General features: G+C 42.9%; 1 protein-coding gene across 1 annotated transcript in view; it reads right to left on the bottom strand.

Moving 5' to 3' along the window:
- The window catches only part of CORO7 (coronin 7), a 201,408-nt gene that overhangs the window by 98,374 nt on the left and 83,234 nt on the right, over window positions 1-19,800 (bottom strand). Inside the window, exon 11 of the mRNA XM_075566337.1 lies at window positions 19,713-19,795. Coding sequence (XP_075422452.1) covers window positions 19,713-19,795 — 83 coding nt within the window. The remainder of the gene's footprint in view (window positions 1-19,712; window positions 19,796-19,800) is intronic.

Here is a 19,800-nt window from a genome sequence, read left to right as displayed (position 1 = left end):
AGCTGTAAGATATGAGGTTATATCCCTCTGTTCATAGTGCGTACACTATACATAGCGCTGAGCTGTGAAGATATGAGGGTTATATCCCTCAGTGTTATATACACACTATACATAGCGCTGAGCTGTGAGATATGGGGTTATATCCCTCTGTGTTATATACACACTTATACATAGCGCTGAGCTGTGAGATATGGGGTTATATCCCTCTGTGTTATATACACACTATACATAGCGCTGAGCTGTGAGATATGGGTTATATCCCTCTGTGTTATATACACACTATACATAGCGCTGAGCTGTGAGATATGGGGTTATATCCCTCTGTGTTATATACACACTATACATAGCGCTGAGCTGTGAGATATGGGTTATATCCCTCTGTGTTATATACACACTATACAATAGCGCTGAGCTGTGAGATATGGGTTATATCCCTCTGTGTTATATACACACTATACATAGCGCTGAGCTGTGAGATATGGGGTTATATCCCTCTGTGTTATATACACACTATACATAGCGACTGAGCTGTGAGATATGGGGTTATATCCCTCTGTGTTATATACACACTATACATAGCGCTGAGCTGTGAGATATGGGGTTATATCCCTCTGTGTTATATACACACTATACATAGCGCTGAGCTGTGAGATATGGGTTATATCCCTCTGTGTTATATACACACTATACATAGCGCTGAGCTGTGAGATATGGGGTTATATCCCTCTGTGTTATATACACACTATACATAGCGCTGAGCTGTGAGATATGGGGTTATATCCCTCTGTGTTATATACACACTATACATAGCGCTGAGCTGTGAGATATGGGGTTATATCCCTCTGTGTTATATACACACTATACATAGCGCTGAGCTGTGAGATATGGGTTATATCCCTCTGTGTTATATACACACTATACATAGCGCTGAGCTGTGAGATATGGGGTTATATCCCTCTGTGTTATATACACACTATACATAGCGCTGAGCTGTGAGATATGGGGTTATATCCCTCTGTGTTATATACACACTATACATAGCGCTGAGCTGTGAGATATGGGTTATATCCCTCTGTGTTATATACACACTATACATAGCGCTGAGCTGTGACATATGGGTTATATCCCTCTGTGTTATATACACACTATACATAGCGCTGAGCTGTGAGATATGGGGTTATATCCCTCTGTGTTATATACACACTATACATAGCGCTGAGCTGTGAGATATGGGGTTATATCCCTCTGTGTTATAAACACACTATACATAGCGCTGAGCTGTGAGATATGGGGTTATATCCCTCTGTGTTATATACACACTATACATAGCGCTGAGCTGTGAGATATGGGTTATATCCCTCTGTGTTATATACACACTATACATAGCGCTGAGCTGTGAGATATGGGTTAAATCCCTCTGTGTTATATACACACTTATACATAGCGCTGAGCTGTGAGATATGGGGTTATATCCCTCTGTGTTATATACACACTATACATAGCGCTGAGCTGTGAGATATGGGGTTATATCCCTCTGTGTTATATACACACTATACATAGCGCTGAGCTGTGAGATATGGGTTATATCTCTCTGTGTTATATACACACTATACATAGCACTGAGCTGTGAGATATGGGGTTATATCCCTCTGTGTTATATACACACTATACATAGCGCTGAGCTGTGAGATATGGGGTTATATCCCTCTGTGTTATATACACACTATACATAGCGCTGAGCTGTGAGATATGGGGTTATATCCCTCTGTGTTATATACACACTATACATAGTGCTGAGCTGTGAGATATGGGATTATATCCCTCTGTGTTATATACACACTATACATAGTGCTGAGCTGTGAGATATGGGGTTATATCCCTCCTCTGTGTTATATACACACTATACATAGCGCTGAGCTGTGAGATATGGGTTATATCCCTCTGTGCTATACACACACTATACATAGCGCTGAGCTGTGAGATATGGGGTTATATCCCTCTGTGTTATATACACACTATACATAGCGCTGAGCTGTGAGATATGGGGTTATATCACTCTGTGTTATATACACACTATACATAGCACTGAGCTGTGAGATATGGAGTTATATCCCTCTGTGTTATATACACACTATACATAGCGCTGAGCTGTGAGATATTGGGGTTATATCCCTCTGTGTTATATACACACTATACATAGCGCTGAGCTGTGAGATATGGGGTTATATCCCTCTGTGTTATATACACACTATACATAGCGCCGAGCTGTGAGATATGGGGTTATATCCCTCTGTGTTATATACACACTATACATAGCGCTGAGCTGTGAGATATGGGTTATATCCCTCTGTGTTATATACACACTATACATAGCGCTGAGCTGTGAGATATGGGGTTATATCCCTCTGTGTTATATACACAGCGCTGAGCTGTGAGATATGGGGTTTTATACCTCTGTGTTATATACACACTATACATAGTGCTGAGCTGTGAGATATGGGTTATATCCCTCTGTGTTATATACACACTATATATAGCGCTGAGCTGTGAGATATGGGTTATATCCCTCTGTGTTATATACACACTATACATAGCGCTGAGCTGTGAGATATGAGGTTATATCCCTCTGTGTTATATACACACTATACATAGCGCTGAGCTGTAAGATATGAGGTTATATCCCTCTGTTATATACACACTATACATAGCGCTGAGCTGTGAGATATGGGGTTATATCCCTCTGTGTTATATACACACTATACATAGCGCTGAGCTGTGAGATATGGGGTTATATCCCTCTGTGTTATATACACACTATACATAGCGCTGAGCTGTGAGATATGGGGTTATATCCCTCTGTGTTATATACACACTATACATAGCGCTGAGCTGTGAGATATGGGGTTATATCCCTCTGTGTTATATACACACTATACATAGCGCTGAGCTGTGAGATATGGGTTATATCCCTCTGTGTTATATACACACTATACATAGCACTTGAGCTGTGAGATATGGGTTATATCCCTCTGTGTTATATACACACTATACATAGCGCTGAGCTGTGAGATATGGGGTTATATCCCTCTGTGTTATATACACACTATACATAGCGCTGAGCTGTGAGATATGGGGTTATATCCCTCTGTGTTATATACACACTATACATAGCGCTGAGCTGTGAGATATGGGGTTATATCCCTCTGTGTTATATACACACTATACATAGCGCTGAGCTGTGAGATATGGGGTTATATCCCTCTGTGTTATATACACACTATACATAGCGCTGAGCTGTGAGATATGGGTTATATCCCTTCTGTGTTATATACACACTATACATAGCGCTGAGCTGTGAGATATGGGTTAAATCCCTCTGTGTTATATACACATCTATACATAGCGCTGAGCTGTGAGATATGGGGTTATATCCCTCTGTGTTATATACACACTATACATAGCGCTGAGCTGTGAGATATGGGGTTATATCCCTCTGTGTTATATACACACTATACATAGCGCTGAGCTGTGAGATATGGGTTATATCCTCTCTGTGTTATATACACACTATACATAGCACTGAGCTGTGAGATATGGGGTTATATCCCTCTGTGTTATATACACACTATACATAGCGCTGAGCTGTGAGATATGGGGTTATATCCCTCTGTGTTATATACACACTATACATAGCGCTGAGCTGTGAGATATGGGTTATATCCCTCTGTGTTATATACACACTATACATAGCGCTGAGCTGTGAGATATGGGGTTATATCCCTCTGTGTTATATACACACTATACATAGCGCTGAGCTGTGAGATATGGGGTTATATCCCTCTGTGTTATATACACACTATACATAGCGCTGAGCTGTGAGATATGGGTTATATCCCTCTGTGTTATATACACACTATACATAGCGCTGAGCTGTGAGATATGGGGTTATATCCCTCTGTGTTATATACACACTATACATAGCGCTGAGCTGTGAGATATGGGGTTATATCCCTCTGTGTTATATACACACTATACATAGCGCTGAGCTGTGAGATATGGGGTTATATCCCTCTGTGTTATATACACACTATACATAGCGCTGAGCTGTGAGATATGGGGTTATATCCCTCTCTGTGTTATATACACACTATACATAGCGCTGAGCTGTGAGATATGGGTTATATCCCTCTGTGTTATATACACACTATACATAGCGCTGAGCTGTGAGATATGGGGTTATATCCCTCTGTGTTATATACACACTATACATAGCGCTGAGCTGTGAGATATGGGTTATATCCCTCTGTGTTATATACACACTATACATAGCGCTGAGCTGTGAGATATGGGGTTATATCCCTCTGTGTTATATACACACTATACATAGCACTGAGCTGTGAGATATGGGTTATATCCCTCTGTGTTATATACACACTATACATAGCGCTGAGCTGTGAGATATGGGGTTATATCCCTCTGTGTTATATACACACTATACATAGCACTGAGCTGTGAGATATGGGGTTATATCCCTCTGTGTTATATACACACTATACATAGCGCTGAGCTGTGAGATATGGGTTATATCCCTCTGTGTTATATACACACTATACATAGCGCTGAGCTGTGAGATATGGGGTTATATCCCCTCTGTGTTTATATACACACTATACATAACGCTGAGCTGTGAGATATGGGTTATATCCCTCTGTGTTATATACACACTATACATAGCACTGAGCTGTGAGATATGGGGTTATATCCCTCTGTGTTATATACACACTATACATAGCGCTGAGCTGTGAGATATGGGTTATATCCCTCTGTGTTATATACACACTATACATAGCACTGAGCTGTGAGATATGGGTTATATCCCTCTGTGTTATATACACACTATATATAGCGCTGAGCTGTGAGATATGGGTTATATCCCTCTGTGTTATATACACACTATACATAGCGCTGAGCTGTGAGATATGGGTTATATCCCTCTGTGTTATATACACACTATACATAGCGCTGAGCTGTGAGATATGGGGTTATATCCCTCTGTGTTATATACACACTATACATAGCGCTGAGCTGTGAGATATGGGTTATATCCCTCTGTGTTATATACACACTATACATAGCACTGAGCTGTGAGATATGGGTTATATCCCTCTGTGTTATATACACACTATACATAGCACTGAGCTGTGAGATATGGGTTATATCCCTCTGTGTTATATACACACTATACATAGTGCTGAGCTGTGAGATATGGGGTTATATCCCTCTGTGTTATATACACACTATACATAGCGCTGAGCTGTGAGATATGGGTTATATCCCTCTGTGTTATATACACACTATACATAGCGCTGAGCTGTGAGATATGGGTTATATCCCTCTGTGTTATATACACACCATACATAGCGCTGAGCTGTGAGATATGGGGTTATATCCCTCCCTCTGTGTTATATACACACCATACATAGCGCTGAGCTGTGAGATATGGGTTATATCCCTCTGTGTTATATACACACTATACATAGCGCTGAGCTGTGAGATATGGGTTATATCCCTCTGTGTTATATACACACTATACATAGCGCTGAGCTGTGAGATATGGGGTTATATCCCTCTGTGTTATATACACACTATACATAGCGCTGAGCTGTGAGATATGGGTTATATCCCTCTGTGTTATATACACACACTATACATAGCGCTGAGCTGTGAGATATGGGGTTATATCCCTCTGTGTTATATACACACTATACATAGCGCTAAGCTGTGAGATATGGGGTTATATCCCTCCCTCTGTGTTATATACACACTTACATAGCGCTAAGCTGTGAGATATGGGGTTATATCCCTCTGTGTTATATACACACTATACATAGCGCTGAGCTGTGAGATATGGGGTTATATCCCTCCCTCTGTGTTATATACACACTATACATAGCGCTGAGCTGTGAGATATGGGGTTATATCCCTCTGTGTTATATACACACTATACATAGCGCTGAGCTGTGAGATATGGGGTTATATCCCTTTGTGTTATACACACACTATACATAGCGCTGAGCTGTGAGATATGGGTTATATCCCTCTGTGTTATATACACACTATACATAGCGCTGAGCTGTGAGATATGGGGTTATATCACTCTGTGTTATATACACACTATACACAGCGCTGAGCTGTGAGATATGGGTTATATCCCTCTGTGTTATATACACACTATACATAGCGCTGAGCTGTGAGATATGGGTTATATCCCTCTGTGTTATATACACACTATACATAGCGCTGAGCTGTGAGATATGGGGTTATATCCCTCTGTGTTATATACACACTATACATAGCGCTGAGCTGTGAGATATGGGGTTATATCCCTCTGTGTTATATACACACTATACATAGCACTGAGCTGTGAGATATGGGGTTATATCCCTCTGTGTTATATACACACTATACATAGCGCTGAGCTGTGAGATATGGGTTATATCCCTCTGTGTTATATACACACTATACACAGCGCTGAGCTGTGAGATATGGGTTATATCCCTCTGTGTAATATACACACTATACATAGCGCTGAGCTGTGAGATATGGGGTTATATCCCTCTGTGTTATATACACACTATACATAGCGCTGCGCTGTGAGATATGAGGTTATATCCCTCTGTGTTATATACACACTATACATAGCGCTGAGCTGTGAGATATGGGGTTTTATCCCTCTGTGTTATATACACACTATACATAGCGCTGAGCTGTGAGATATGGGGTTATATCCCTCTGTGTTATATACACACTATACATAGTGCTGAGCTGTGAGATATGGGTTATATCCCTCTGTGTTATATACACACTATACATAGCACTGAGCTGTGAGATATGGGGTTATATCCCTCTGTGTTATATACACACTATACATAGCGCTGAGCTGTGAGATATGGGGTTATATCCCTCTGTGTTATATACACACTATACATAGCGCTGAGCTGTGAGATATGAGGTTATATCCCTCTGTGTTATATACACACTATACATAGCGCCGAGCTGTGAGATATGGGGTTATATCCCTCTGTGTTATATACACACTATACATAGCGCCGAGCTGTGAGATATGGGGTTATATCCCTCTGTGTTATATACACACTATACATAGCGCTGAGCTGTGAGATATGGGGTTATATCCCTCCCTCTGTGTTATATACACACTATACATAGCACGGAGCTGTGAGATATGGGGTTATATCCCTCTGTTATATACACACTATACATAGCGCTGAGCTGTGAGATATGGGTTATATCCCTCTGTGTTATACACACACTATACATAGCGCTGAGCTGTGAGATATGGGTTATATCCCTCTGTGTTATATACACACTATACATAGCGCTGAGCTGTGAGATATGGGGTTATATCCCTCTGTGTTATATACACACTATACATAGCGCTGAGCTTTGAGATATGGGTTATATCCCTCTGTGTTATATACACACTATACATAGTGCTGAGCGGTGAGATATGGGGTTATATCCCTCCCTCTGTGTTATATACACACTATACATAGCGCTGAGCTGTGAGATATGGGTTATATCCCTCTGTGTTATATACACACTATACATAGCGCTGAGCTGTGAGATATGGGTTATATCCCTCTGTGTTATATACACACTATACATAGCGCTGAGCTGTGAGATATGGGGTTATATCCCTCTGTGTTATATACACACTATACATAGCGCTGAGCTGTGAGATATGGGGTTATATCCCTCCCTCTGTGTTATATACACACTATACATAGCGCTGAGCTGTGAGATATGGGTTATATCCCTCTGTATTATATACACACCATACATAGCGCTGAGCTGTGAGATATGGGTTATATCCCTCTGTGTTATATACACACTATACATAGCGCTGAGCTGTGAGATATGGGGTTATATCCCTCTGTGTTATATACACACTATACATAGCGCTGAGCTGTGAGATATGGATTATATCCCTCTGTGTTATACACACACTATACATAGCGCTGCGCTGTGAGATATGGGGTTATATCCCTCCCTCTGTGTTATATACACACTATACATAGCACTGAGCTGTGAGATATGGGGTTATATCCCTCTGTGTTATATACACACTATACATAGCGCTGAGCTGTGAGATATGGGGTTATATCCCTCCCTCTGTGTTATATACACACACTATACATAGCACTGAGCTGTGAGATATGGGGTTATATCCCTCTGTGTTATATACACACTATACATAGCGCTGAGCTGTGAGATATGGGGTTATATCCCTCTGTGTTATATACACACTATACATAGCGCGGAGCTGTGAGATATGGGGTTATATCCCTCTGTTATATACACACTATACATAGTGCTGAGCTGTGAGATATGGGGTTATATCCCTCTGTGTTATATACACACTATACATAGCGCTGAGCTGTGAGATATGGGGTTATATCCCTCTGTGTTATATACACACTATACACAGTGCTGAGCTGTGAGATATGGGGTTATATCCCTCTGTGTTATATACACACTATACACAGTGCTGAGCTGTGAGATATGGGTTATATCCCTCCCTCTGTGTTATATACACACTATACATAGCGCTGAGCTGTGAGATATGGGGTTATATCCCTCTGTGTTATATACACACTATACATAGCGCCGAGCTGTGAGATATGGGGTTATATCCCTCTGTGTTATATACACACTATACATAGCGCTGAGCTGTGAGATATGGGGTTATATCCCTCTGTGTTATATACACACTATACATAGCGCTGAGCTGTGAGATATGGGGTTATATCCCTCTGTTATATACACACTATACATAGCGCTGAGCTGTGAGATATGGGGTTATATCCCTGTGTTATATACACACTATACATAGCGCTGAGCTGTGAGATATGTGGTTATATCCCTCTGTGTTATATACACACTATACATAGCGCTGAGCTGTGAGATATGGGGTTATATCCCTCCCTCTGTGTTATATACACACTATACATAGTGCTGAGCTGTGAGATATGGGGTTATATCCCTCTGTATTATATACACACTATACACAGTGCTGAGCTGTGAGATATGGGGTTATATCCCTCTGTGTTATATACACACTATACATAGCGCTGAGCTGTGAGATATGGGGTTATATCCCTCTGTGTTATATACACACTATACATAGCGCTGAGCTGTGAGATATTGGGTTATATCCCTCTGTTATATACACACTATACATAGCGCTGAGCTGTGAGATATGGGGTTATATCCCTCTGTGTTATATACACACTATACATAGCGCTGAGCTGTGAGATATGGGGTTATATCCCTCTGTGTTATATACACACTATACATAGCGCTGAGGTGTGAGATATGGGGTTATATCCCTCTGTGTTATATACACACTATACATAGTGCTGAGCTGTGAGATATGGGGTTATATCCCTCTGTGTTATATACACACTATACATAGCGCTGAGCTGTGAGATATGGGTTATATCCCTCGGTGTTATATACAGTACACACCATACATAGCGCTGAGGTGTGAGATATGGGGTTATATGCCTCCCTCTGTGTTATATACACCCTATACATAGCGCTGAGCTGTGAAATATGGGGTTATATCCCTCTGTGTTATATACACACTATACATAGCGCTGAGCTGTGAGATATGGGGTTATATCCCTCCCTCTGTGTTATAGACACACTATACATAGCGCTGAGCTGTGAGATATGGGTTATATCCCTCTGTGTTATATACACACTATACATAGCGCTGAGCTGTGAGATATGGGGTTATAGCACTCCCTCTGTGTTATATGCACACACTATACATAGCGCTGAGCTGTGAGATATGGGGTTATATCCCTCTGTGTTATATACACACTATACATAGCACTGAGCTGTGAGATATGGGGTTATATCCCTCTGTGTTATATACACACTATACACAGCACTGAGCTATGAGATATGGGGTTATATACCTCTTTGTTATATACACACTATACATAGCGCTGAGCTGTGAGATATGGGGTTATATCCCTCTGTGTTATATACACACTATACATAGCGCTGAGCTGTGAGATATGGGGTTATATCCCTCTGTGTTATATACACACTATACATAGCGCTGAGCTGTGAGATATGGGGTTATATCCCTCTGTGTTATATACACACTATACATAGCACTGAGCTGTGAGATATGGGGTTATATCCCTCTGTGTTATATACACACTATACATAGCGCTGAGCTGTGAGATATGGGTTATATCCCTCTGTGTTATATATACACTATACATAGCGCTGAGCTGTGAGATATGGGGTTATATCCCTCCCTCTGTGTTATATACACACTATACACAGTGCTGAGCTGTGAGATATGGGGTTATATCCCTCTGTGTTATATACACACTATACACAGCGCTGAGCTGTGAGATATGGGGTTATATCCCTCTGTGTTATATACACACTATACATAGCGCTGAGCTATGAGATATGGGGTTATATCCCTCTGTTATATACACACTATACATAGCGCTGAGCTGTGAGATATGGGGTTATATCCCTCCCTCTGTGTTATATACACACTATACATAGCGCTGAGCTGTGAGATATGGGGTTATATCCCTATGTGTTATATACACTGGCGACACACTTTATTCGAGCTTGGCTAGTCCCACGAATTCAGGTATACCCGGGTGTATTGAGGTTTGTGACTGTTTTCTGCCCGAGTGCATTGAGTTATTTTCCAAGCAGGGATTGAAGCATTTTATTCTCGCTGGCTGCAATACTGCACAGTATATATATATATACTGCATTACAATTCATGAATTTATGCCATCTGGTAGACACGCGAAGCATTGCAGCCTATTAAATCCTAATCATTATCATTTAACAGATCAGCCGCCCATCAGCCAGGCATGAACCCAGGCTGGGAAGGCAAATGCAACGGGGCTTGTCAGAGGTGAGGAGTGGCGCATTCCAGGTATCTGCCAGGTACATACCGGGTATTTGCTCGAATAAAGTGTGTCGGTGCAGTACACACTATACATAGCGCTGAGCTGTGAGATATGGGGTTTTATACCTCTGTGTTATATACACACTATACATAGCGCTGAGCTGTGAGATATGGGTTATATCCTTCCCTCTGTGTTATATACACACTATACATAGCGCTGAGCTGTGAGATATGGGGTTATATCCCTCTGTGTTATATACACAATATACATAGCGCTGAGCTATGAGATATGGGGTTATATCCCTCTGTGTTATATACACACTATAAAAAACGCCGAGCTGTGAGATATGGGGTTATATCCCTCTGTGTTATATACACACTATACATAGCGCTGAGCTGTGAGATATGGGGTTATATCCCTCTGTGTTATATACACACTATACATAGCGCTGAGCTGTGAGATATGGGTTATATCCCTCTGTGTTATATACACACTATACATAGCGCTGAGCTGTGAGATATGGGTTATATCCCTCTGTGTTGTATACACACTATACATAGCGCTGAGCTGTGAGATATGGGGTTATATCCCTCTGTGTTATATACACACTATACATAGCGCTGAGCTGTGAGATATGGGTTATATCCCTCTGTGTTATATACACACTATACATAGCGCTGAGCTGTGAGATATGGGTTATATCCCTCTGTGTTATATACACACTATACATAGCACTGAGCTGTGAGATATGGGTTATATCCCTCTGTGTTATATACACACTATACATAGCACTGAGCTGTGAGATATGGGGTTATATCCCTCTGTGTTATATACACACTATACATAGCGCTGAGCTGTGAGATATGGGGTTATATCCCTCTGTGTTATATACATACTATACATAGCGCTGAGCTGTGAGATATGGGGTTATATCCCTCTGTGTTATATACACACTATACATAGCGCTGAGCTGTGAGATATGGGGTTATATCCCTCTGTGTTATATACACACTATACATAGTGCTGAGCTGTGAGATATGGGGTTATATCCCTCTGTGTTATATACACACTATACATAGCGCTGAGCTGTGAGATATGGGGTTATATCCCTCTGTGTTATATACACACTATACATAGCACTGAGCTGTGAGATATGGATTATATCCCTCCCTCTGTGTTATATACACACTATACATAGCACTGAGCTGTGAGATATGGGTTATATCCCTCTGTGTTATATACACACTATACATAGTGCTGAGCTGTGAGATATGGGGTTATCTCACAATAAGGTCTGTCCTGCCCTGGTTGGAGATATCAGTGTGCAGGGGGGGGGTATAATATGACGGATTTCAGGAATGATGATGTCGCAGGTTTGGCGTTGACCTGTTTATTTAACGGTTGCCGTGGAGATCGGCCTGTCTGAGCCCCTGTAAAATAAACCTATGTCTGTCAAGGCATGGAAACTGGAGCCAAGAACAGCGTCAGGGTGATGGGGGAGAGAGGAGAGAAGGAGAGGGAGAGACAGAGAAGGAGAGAGATAAAGAGAGACAGATAGCGATAGCGAGAAAGATAGAGACAGAGGGACAGAGACAGAGAGAGATTATATACATATACATATATATATGCAGAGAGAGACAGAGAGAGAGACACTCCTCACCCTATAACTTTTCTGTACCTATCCCTCCTCTATTACAGGGACCCCTCACCCTATAACTGTCCTGTACCTATCTATCTCTCTATTACAGGGCCCCTCACCCTATAACTGTCCTGTACCTATCTATCTCTCTATTACAGGGCCCCTCACCCTATAACTGTCCGGTACCTATCCCTCTATTACAGGGACCCCCCACCACCAGTTTAAGTTCTTTCAAATCTAAGGCTGTCTCACATTTTAATCTGGTCTGTAACTGTTTCATTCGCCCATAACATATATTTTCTTTAACTGTGCATGCAATGTCTTGTATATAATGTATACCCTGCTCATTTATGTAACTGTATTTGTAACCATGTATTATTTGTCTTTGCCCAGGACATACATGAAAACGAGAGGTAACTCTCAATGTATTACTTCCTGGTAAAACATTTTATAAATAAATAATAAATAAATAAACCCTATAACTGTCCTGTACCTATCTCTCCCCTATTACAGGCACCCCTCCCCTTATAACTGTCCTGTACCTATCACTGCTCTATTACACGTCCCACCCTATAACCGTCCTGTACCTATCACTCTATTACAGAACCCCTCACCCTATAACTGTCCTGTACCTATCACTCTATTACAGGACCCCTCCCCCTATAACCGTCCTGTACCTATCATTCTATTACAGAACCCCTCCCCCTATAACCGTCCTGTACCCATTCCTCTATTACAGGGACCCCTCACCCTATAACCGTCCTGTACCTATCACTCTATTACAGAACCCCTCACCCTATAACCGTCCTGTACCCATCACTCTATTACAGGGACCCCTCACCCTATAACCGTCCTGTACCTATCACTCTATTACAGAACCCCTCACCCTATAACCGTCCTGTACCTATCACTCTATTACAGGGACCCCTCCCCCTATAACCGTCCTGTACCTATCATTCTATTACAGAACCCCTCACCCTATAACCGTCCTGTACCTATCACTCTATTACAGAACTCCTCACCCTATAACCGTCCTGTACCTATCACTCCTCTATTACAGGGCCCCTCCCCCTATAACCGTCCTGTACCTATCACTCTATTACAGAACCCCTCCCCCTATAACCATCCTGTACCTATCACTGCTCTATTACACGTCCCACCCTATAACTGTCCTGTACCTATCACTCTATTACAGGGACCCCTCCCCCTATAACCGTCCTGTACCTATCACTCTATTACAGGGACCCCTCCCCCTATAACCGTCCTGTACCTATCACTACTCTATTACACGTCCCACCCTATAACCGTCCTGTACCTATCACTCTATTACAGGGAACCCTCCCCCTATAACCGTCCAGTCCTTTCCTGGAACATCTATTTGCCACATAGTTCTTGGCGTTCCCTCGGACAGGTGCCGCCCCCTGCACCAGGAGTCCCGGTAACTGCGAGTATATGTGATTCTTTAATGGTGTGCAGCCTTATACCTTTTATGCTTCCAATTACTGGGCCTTAGCTTTGCGCTGGATCAGGGGGAGTGGAGGGGACCTGTCTTGTTGCTGCGACACACTGTGTGGTCACAGAGTGACACAGACAACAAGCGCCGTCACACAGCTGCAGGGCCGGAGGCCATCTGACCTCTGATCTCCAAAAAGCCACATTCCAGCCTAAATTACCAATGTCAATAATAGCCCAAACTGGTCCTATTCTGCAGCCAAGGAATGCTCCAACATAGCCTTAGATACAAGTATTTCCATGTTAACCCATTCACTACAAAGGGAAGAAGCCCCATTTATATAAATACAGCCAATACATACATTCATATATATAGCGAGGCAAGATGGCCGCACACACTATGTAGAGTGTCCGTTCAGGCAGATGTGGGGCCCGGTAAAAAGGGGGATAACTGTAAATCTATAAGCTTGTCACTGTGTCTCAGGGACATTGTTGCAGGGTTTAGGGAAGTACCAGGTGACTACGGTCTACCTGGGAACGGGCCTGTAGAAGGGGTTTCTATACCCCCAAACGTGACGTTGCCCCCCTTGCCCTGGACTTTTAACTCCCCGTGTTTTCCCTTTTCTTTCCTTCTCCCTTCTCCCCTTCCCTGTCCCTGCCCTGGCACATAGTGCTTTCCCTTCTCTTGCCCTCACCCTTCTCCCTGTCCCTGCCCTGGCACATAGTGCTTTCCCTTTTCTTGCCCTCTCCCTCTCCCTTCTCCCCTTCCCTGGCACATAGTGCTTTCCCTTTTCTTTCCCTCTCCCCTCTCCCCTCCCCTGTCCTTGTCCCTGCCCTGGCACATAGTGCTTTCCCTTTTCTTTCCCTCTCCCCTCTCCCCTCCCCTGTCCTTGTCCCTGCCCTGGCACATAGTGCTTTCCCTTTTCTTTCCCTCTCCCTTCTCCCCTGTCCTTGTCCCTGCCCTGGCACATAGTGCTTTCCCTTCTCTTTCCCTCTCCCCTCTCCCTTCTCCCCTCCCCTGTCCTTGTCCCTGCCCTGGCACATAGTGCTTTCCCTTCTCTTTCCCTCTCCCCTCTCCCCTGTCCTTGTCCCTGCCCTGGCACATAGTGCTTTCCCTCTCCCTTCTCCCTTCTCCCTGTCCCTGCCCTGGCACATAGTGCTTTCCCTTTCCTTTCCTTCTCCCTTCTCCCTTCTCCCTGTCCCTGCCCTGGCACATAGTGCTTTCCCTTTTCTTTCCCTCTCCCTCTCCCCTTCCCTGTTCTTGTCCCTGCCCTGGCACATAGTGCTTTCCCTTTTCTTTCCCTCTCCCTCTCCCTTCTCCCCTTCCCTGGCACATAGTGCTTTCCCTTCTCTTGCCCTCACCCTTCTCCCTGTCCCTGCCCTGGCACATAGTGCTTTCCCTTTTCTTGCCCTCTCCCTCTCCCTTCTCCCCTTCCCTGGCACATAGTGCTGTCCCTTTTCTTTCCCTCTCCCCTCTCCCCTCCCCTGTCCTTGTCCCTGCCCTGGCACATAGTGCTTTCCCTTTTCTTTCCCTCTCCCCTCTCCCCTCCCCTGTCCTTGTCCCTGCCCTGGCACATAGTGCTTTCCCTTTTCTTTCCCTCTCCCTTCTCCCCTCTCCCCTCCCCTGTCCTTGTCCCTGCCCTGGCACATAGTGCTTTCCCTTCTCTTTCCCTCTCCCCTCTCCCTTCTCCCCTCCCCTGTCCTTGTCCCTGCCCTGGCACATAGTGCTTTCCCTTCTCTTTCCCTCTCCCCTCTCCCCTGTCCTTGTCCCTGCCCTGGCACATAGTGCTTTCCCTCTCCCTTCTCCCTTCTCCCTGTCCCTGCCCTGGCACATAGTGCTTTCCCTTTTCTTTCCCTCTCCCTCTCCCCTTCCCTGTTCTTGTCCCTGCCCTGGCACATAGTGCTTTCCCTTTTCTTTCCCTCTCCCTCTCCCTTCTCCCCTTCCCTGTCCCTGCCCTGGCACATAGTGCTTTCCCTTCTCTTTCCCTCTCCACTCTCCCTTCTCCCTTCTCCCCTTCCCTGTCCCTGTCACATAGTGCTTTCCCTTCTCTTTCCCTCTCCTTTCTCCCCTCTCCCCTCCCCTGTCCTTGTCCCTGCCCTGGCACATAGTGCTTTCCCTTCTCTTTCCCTCTCCCTTCTCCCCTCCCCTGTCCTTGTCCCTGCCCTGGCACATAGTGCTTTCCCTTCTCTTTCCCTCTCCCCTCTCCCTTCTCCCCTGTCCTTGTCCCTGCCCTGGCACATAGTGCTTTCCCTTTTCTTTCCCTTTCCCTCTCCCTTCTCCCTTCTCCCCTTCCCTGTTCTTGTCCCTGCCCTGGCACATAGTGCTTTCCCTCTCCCCTTCCCTGTCCCTTCCCTGGCACATAGTGCTTGCCCTCTCCCTTCTCCCCTTCCCTGCCCTTCTCCCTGTCCCTGCCCTGGCACATAGTGCTTTCCCTTTTTTTTTGGTCTTTGTTTGACCAATTTTTTCATCATTCGTGTACCATTAAATACTTACTTTTGGCTGATTCATTTACTATCTGTTCTTTCCGTTTCAGTGCTGGGAACATTTGTGTTTTTTTGTAAATCTATAAGCATCACAGCTGTGAGAATATATGTAAATATATATCTATAGATATCTATCTATATCTATATATATCTATATATCTATATATCTATCCGATTAATAAAGAAAAGAAAACCTTGTTTATAGGTAAATTACAATGAATATTTCAGCTTCAAAAGAAAGAAAATGTGACAGAAGAATGATTTCTCCGCCTCTCAGTTCATGTCCCAGCCCCAAGGATTTCACAATAATCTCAAACAATGTAGAAGTAATACCCACATTTTCCTGGACTTGAATATTTGGTAACAGTGATCATAACATGGTCTCATTTGAAATAAAATTATCAAAAAACAGATTACTTGGGTTTAACAAAGCCTTGAAACTTTAGAAAGGCAGATTTTAATAAACTGAGGACTAACCTACAAGGAATACTTTGGGATGATGTTTTTGCAGGGAAACATGTAGAAGATAAATGGGCAGTCTTTAAAAAATTGTTAGAAAAGCACACTTATCAGTGTATACGCTTGGGTAATAAGTATAAAAGAAATAAGTCAAAACCAATGTGGCTAAATGAACAGGTAGGGGAGGAAATGGACAAGAAGAGGAAGGCGTTTAGATTCTTTAAGTCAGAAGGGACAGAGGCATCATATCAGAATTATAAGGAATGTAACAAAAGTTACAAAAGGGCAATCAGATTAGCAAAAATGGATAATGAAAAAAGGATTGCAATAGAAAGTAAGATCAACCCTAAAAAGTTCTTTAAGTACCTTAATAACAAAAACATGAGAAAATAAAATATAGGACCCTTTCAGTGTGAGATGGGCAAATGATTATTATTGGAGTGATTATTATTGGAGATAAGGAAAAAGCTGAGGTATTAAACAAATTCTTTGCCTCTGTGTTTACCAGGGAAGAATCAAGTTCAATAGTAGTGCCGCAGGAGGAAGCCACAACCTCCATATTAACGTACAATTGGTTAACTGAGGAAGAAGTTCATAGGCGGCTTAATAAAATTAAAGTAAATAAGGCACCTGGCCCCGATGGCATACATACAAAAGTTCTCAAGGAGTTAAGTTCAGTAATAACCAAACCATTATATTTAATATTTTCACGGATTCCATTTCCACAGGCTCAGCACCACAAAATTGGCGTAAAGCAGATGTGGTGCCTATATTTAAAAAGAGAGCTGTTTACAACCGGGGAATTACAGACCTTTAAGTCTGACTTTAAAAGTGGGGAAACTACTTGAAGTTTTAGAAGAGGATAATATTCAGGAATCCCTAATGGAAAACAAAATTATTAGTAATAGTCAGCATGGATTTATGAAGGATAGATCTTGCCAAACTAACTTTATTTGTTTCCTTGAGGAGGTAAGTAGGAATTTAGACCAGGGTAATGCAGTTGATGTGGTAACTTAGATTTTGCAAAGGCTTTTGATACGGATCCACACAAGAGGTTGGTGTACAAAATAAAGAAAATTGGACTCGGTAATAATATTTGCACCTGGATTGAATACTGGTTGAAGGACAGACAACAGAGGGTTGTCATAAATGGAATTTGGGCTAAAGTCATGAGTGGAGTACCTCAGGGATCGGTACTGGGACCTCTGCTTTTTAACTTGTTTATTAATGACCTTGAGGTTGGCATAGAGAGCAAAGTCTCCATCTTTGCTGATGATACTAAATTGTGTAAGGTAATAGAATCAGAGCATGATGTAATTTCTCTCCAGAAGACTTGGAGAGGCTGGAAACGTGGGCAGGTAAATGGCAGATGAGGTTTAATACAGATAAATGTAAGGTTATGCATTTGGGAAGCAAGAATAAACAGGCAATTTAAAATTAAATGGGGATACATTGGGGGAATCCTTGATGGAGAAGGATTTAGGTGTTCTTGTAGACAGCAGGCTTAGCAATAGTGCTAACAAATGATGCCCCTTTATAAAGCATTAGTAAGACCACACCTTGAATAAGGAGTATCATTTTGGGCACAACTCCTTAGAAAATACATTATGGAACTAGAAAAAGTGCAGGGAAGAGCCACCAAATTAATAAAGGGGGTGAATAATTTGATATATGAGGCTAGCGACATTAGGTTTGTTTACATCAGAAAAGCGGTGTCTAAGAGGGGATATGATAACTATATACAAATATATTCGGGGACAGTACAAGGAGCTTTCAAAAGAACTATTCATCCCACGGGCAGTACAAAGGACTCGGGCATCCCTTCAGGTTGGAGGAAAGGAGATTTCACCAGCAACAAAGGAAAGGGATCTTTACAGTAAGGGCAGTTACAATGTGGAATTCATTACCCATGGAGACTGTGATGGCAGATACAATAGATTTGTTCAAGAAAAAGGTCGGACATCTTTTTAGAAAGGAAAGGTATACAGGGATATACCAAATAAGTAAACATGGGAAGGATGTTGATTCAGGGAGTAATCTGATTGCCAATTCTTGGAGTCAGGAAGGAATTTATTTTTCCACTTATGAGATATTATTAGATTATATAATACTGGGTTTTTTGTGTTTGCCTTCCTCTGGATCAGTATACTGTAAGTACAAGTATAGGATAAAGTATCTGCTGTCTAAATTTAGCATAGGTTGAACTTGATGGACGTATGTCTTTTTTCAACCTCCTCTACTATGTAACCATGTAACAATCACTGTATGGAGTTTCTTGTTGATCTCCCCCCCAAAAAAGGGGTGAGACTCTTTTACGTGAAAAAAAACAAAGAGGAAGAAGATACACACACACACACACACACACAATACCGAATCTGGAAGTTAGGCTGGGACTTTGGGGATCAGTTTGGTTTACCTTTATCTGCCGAGCCCAACAAGCTCAAGTGGATCCAACCTGGTGAACAGTGTCCCCCTTTCTGCCCTCAACACTGTCAGAGCAACAAATTCGCCCCCGCCCTGAACCGCCGGCGACCCCGCTGCAGCCATGTTTCCTGAGCCCCATAAATGTAGGTGGCGGGCCGGATTCTGCGTTATCGCTGCCATTTATTCCTATGGAAACGCTGGCATACGCTCAGACCATACCCAGCCATGTCATTGACCGCAGAGCAAAGGATGCTGGGAAAACGCATTCCTACCCTGAGGAGGCATCCAGAGAAAAGGACGTCGCTGGCCGGCTGAAGTTACGGAGATCCCAAAGCAGCAGCTCTCGCTCCCTAACCTACG

The sequence above is a fragment of the Ascaphus truei genome, chromosome 11 (assembly GCF_040206685.1).
Source record: "Ascaphus truei isolate aAscTru1 chromosome 11, aAscTru1.hap1, whole genome shotgun sequence".
In the NCBI taxonomy this organism is placed as follows: Eukaryota; Metazoa; Chordata; class Amphibia; order Anura; family Ascaphidae; genus Ascaphus; species Ascaphus truei.
The sequence above is the reverse complement of the archived record's forward strand: the minus strand, read 5'-3'. Positions and strand labels throughout refer to the sequence as shown.